Genomic DNA, 3475 nt, shown 5'->3' on the forward strand with positions numbered 1-3475 from the left:
TTAGTTTGTTCTTTGAAAGACACATTATTATTATCAAGCTATTGCTTTTCAATTCTTAACTTCTTTCTTTAGTTTATCATTCTTCTTCAATTCTAAACCTCTTTTCGTTTCTCAGCAATCTCCGTATTGCTTTCATCTTATTCGTCTTGGCCATTAGTTGGTATCTATCGACAGTAGAAGAGATTTTTATCTTTTCTTAGATCCTGTTTTGCTTCCGCAACCCTATATTTTCTTTTCAAGCTAAAAAAAAAGAACAACCTTCACAACCTATTTTACTGTCATGGCAGATGCTATAGAAACAAGGTTTGTTGCTATTGAAAATTAACAAAAGGAATTCAATGATAAAATAAACGATTTATCTACTCAGATGTCTAATCTTATGAAGTTCCTTAAGTATAAACCAGAAGATATTCCTGAGTCTTCTACAAAGAATTCAGAAGATGATGAGATTAAACCTAATGGTGATAATACTAATGGTCATATTCCTGATAATGTTTTGGAGGGAATGAAGAAACCTAAACAACATCGAGCTTATGTTCTCAATCCAAACAAGAAATCTTTCGAGTTACAAGAAGACAGTGATGCAGAAGACAATCGCGAGGATGAGCTACAAAGACGATGGATTGAAGAAAGACGAATTCGTACTGGACAGACTCCATACAGTTCTTTACCAGAATATAAGTTAAAAGCAGATATACCTTCTTTTAATGGAAGTTTCAAAATTGAGGAGCTATTAGACTGGCTTTATGAAGCTGGGGATTTCTTTGAGTTCATGGACGTTCCCGAAGATTCTAAAGTTAAGTTTGTAGCTTATAAACTTAAAGGTTGAGCTGCTGCTTGGTGGGAGAAGATTTGTGAAGATAGACGCAATTCTCATAAACACCCTATACGTACTTGGACACGAATGCGTAAGATGATACGCGCTAAATTTTTACCAAGTGACTACAGACAGCAACTCTTTGTTAAGTTGCAGAATTTTCAACAAGAATCTCGTCTTGTAGAAGATTATGTTGCTGAGTTTTATAACTTACTTGCCAGGAATGAAATTAATGAATCTGAAGAACGATTGGTAGCGCGTTTTGTTAAAGGATTGAATAGATTGATTCAAAACAACATGACTCAATCTGCTTTTACTATGGTTGAAGTTATTCAACAAGCCATTAAGATCGAAAAACGACTCTTTAAGGTTTCCAAAACTTCTCAGTTTCGTCCTCCACGGTTTAATTCGAACTATAAACCACAACATTTTTCAGGTAATACTTCTCAAGATACTTATGTTTCGTCTCCTCCAAGTTAGAACTATCAAGATGAGTTTACACCCCACCTCAACGTCCAACACATCCACCAGTGAATTTCAGTTTCTCTCAGTCACCACTTCATGCTAATTCTTCTCCAATTTTACCAAGTCCATCTGAGAATTCTCCTATCCAGCAACAACAATCAAAATCTGCTGCACTTCGATTTTCAAACAGGAACCAACAACAATTTCCTCCTCCTACTAAACCCACAAATTTATATTCTAAATTTAGAGGTGATAAGTGCAATGAGTGTCATCAAGTTGGTCATTCCTCTGCTGATTGTAGACGTTTCAATGGTTTTATTGGCGACACTTCTGACAATAAAGACAAAGAACAAGTAGATGATGATGAGGATGAAGAAGAAGATTATCCAGATTTGCATGAAGTCTATGTCGATCATTTAGTGTGTATGATTCTCCCACTCCTGCTTAATCAACCTTGCTATTCTCAAAGACATAGCATATTTAAAACAAAGTGTTTCATTGGAGGGAAAGTTTGTGATATGGTTATTGACAGTGGTAGTGTTGATAATTACATCTCCTCTATGGTAGTCGAGAAGTTAGGATTACCTGTTACTCCACACCCTCATCCTTACTCTGTGGGATGGGTAACAAGTTCTACTACTTATCAAATTACACATCAATGTGTAGTCACTTTCTCTTTTGTTGGTTTTGAAGATTCTGTCTTATGTGATGTGATAGACATGAATACAACATATCTTCTTCTTGGAAGACCATGGAAATATGATGTCCGTGTTGACACATACAAATTTTACAAGAATGGTAAAAAGAAGGTCCTTCATCCGTCCAAGTCTTCTTCTGTGATCAAAGAACATAGTGATGATAATACAAGTACTTTGGTGGCTACAATATCACGTTGTTTACATTCAACTCATACTTTGAGTTCTCATGAAGAAAACAAGCCGATGATAAAAGTTCCGGTTCAGGTACAACCTTTATTATCCAAGTATTCTGAGTTGTTTCCTGAAGAATTACTTGTTACTTTACCACCTTTAAGAGATATAAAACATTGCATAGACTTCATACCTGGAGCCTCTCTACCTAATCTAGCTCATTACAGGTTGAGTCCAACTGAAAATGAAATTTTATAGGGGAAAGTCAATGATTTATTGAGTAAAGGTTTGATTAGACCTAGCAACAGTCCTTGTGCTTGTCCTGCATTTTTTAGTTCCCAAAAAGAATAATGGTTGGAGAATGTGTATAGACTGCAGAGCTTTGAACCACATCACTATTCCTTATAGATTTCCTATACCTAGAATTGAAGATATGATTAATTTACTTTCTGGGTCAATTATTTTCACCAAACTTGATTTGAGGAGTGGTTATCATCAGATTAGAATAAGAGAAGGAGATGAGTGGAAGACTGCTTTCAAGACTAGAGAGGGTTTATACGAATGGCTTGTAATGCCATTTGGGTTATCTAATGCTCCAAGAACCTTTATGAGGCTTATGAATCAAGTTTTACAACCATTTTTTAGTAAGTTTGTCATTGTATACTTTGATGACATCTTAATTTTTAGTCACTCTGCCAAGGAACATATCAGTCATCTTTCTCAAGTTTTTAAGGCACTTTCTGATCATTCTTTGTTTATGAATCTAAAGAAATGCACATTCATATCACCTGAAGTTACATTTTTGGGTTATGTGATTTCTCACAAGGGTATTCATGTGGATCCTTCCAAGGTCAAAGCTATTTTGGAATGGCTTGTTCCCACTTCTATCAAAAAAAGTAAGAAGTTTTCATGGTTTAGCTTCCTTTTATAGGAGATTTGTGAAAAATTTCAGCACCATTGCTGCTTCTATTACTGATTGCTTGAAGAAGGAAAAATATATTTGGACTGAAGAAGCTGACATAAATTTTAATCATCTCAAGGAAAAACTTTGTACAACTCCTATTCTTGTCATGCCTGATTTTTCTAAACCATTTCAAGTAGATTGTGATGCTTCTGTTATTGGAATTGGAGACGTTTTATCATAAGATGGACATCCAGTTGCTTACTATAGTGAAAAAAATTCTGATACACAAAAGAAGTGGTCTACATATGAGTTGGAGTTACTTGCTCTTGTTTAGGCACTCAAAAAATGGCATACTTATTTAGTTCATCGTGAATTTTTCATCAATACTGATAATCATACTTTGAAATATCTTCAGACTTC

At 34.9% G+C, this 3475-nt stretch overlaps 1 protein-coding gene across 1 annotated transcript; it reads left to right on the plus strand.

Moving 5' to 3' along the window:
• Positions 1-904: 904 nt before the first annotated feature.
• On the plus strand, positions 905-2409 carry LOC113272699. The gene is made up of 2 exons (XM_026522499.1): positions 905-1253; positions 1349-2409. The coding sequence occupies exons 1-2, from the start codon at positions 905-907 to the stop codon at positions 2407-2409; spliced, it is 1410 nt and encodes a 469-aa protein (XP_026378284.1).
• Positions 2410-3475: the final 1066 nt, after the last annotated feature.

The sequence above is a fragment of the Papaver somniferum genome, chromosome 4 (genome assembly GCF_003573695.1).
Source record: "Papaver somniferum cultivar HN1 chromosome 4, ASM357369v1, whole genome shotgun sequence".
NCBI classification, from domain to species: Eukaryota; Viridiplantae; Streptophyta; class Magnoliopsida; order Ranunculales; family Papaveraceae; genus Papaver; species Papaver somniferum.

Bases quoted from the DNA above. Each gene is read 5' to 3' on its own strand.
- LOC113272699 (XM_026522499.1), top strand. From the start codon at position 905: ATGCGTAAGATGATACGCGCTAAATTTTTACCAAGTGACTACAGACAG. The intron at 1,254-1,348 runs GTAATACTTCTC...CACATCCACCAG, and splicing joins TAAACCACAACATTTTTCAG to TGAATTTCAGTTTCTCTCAG.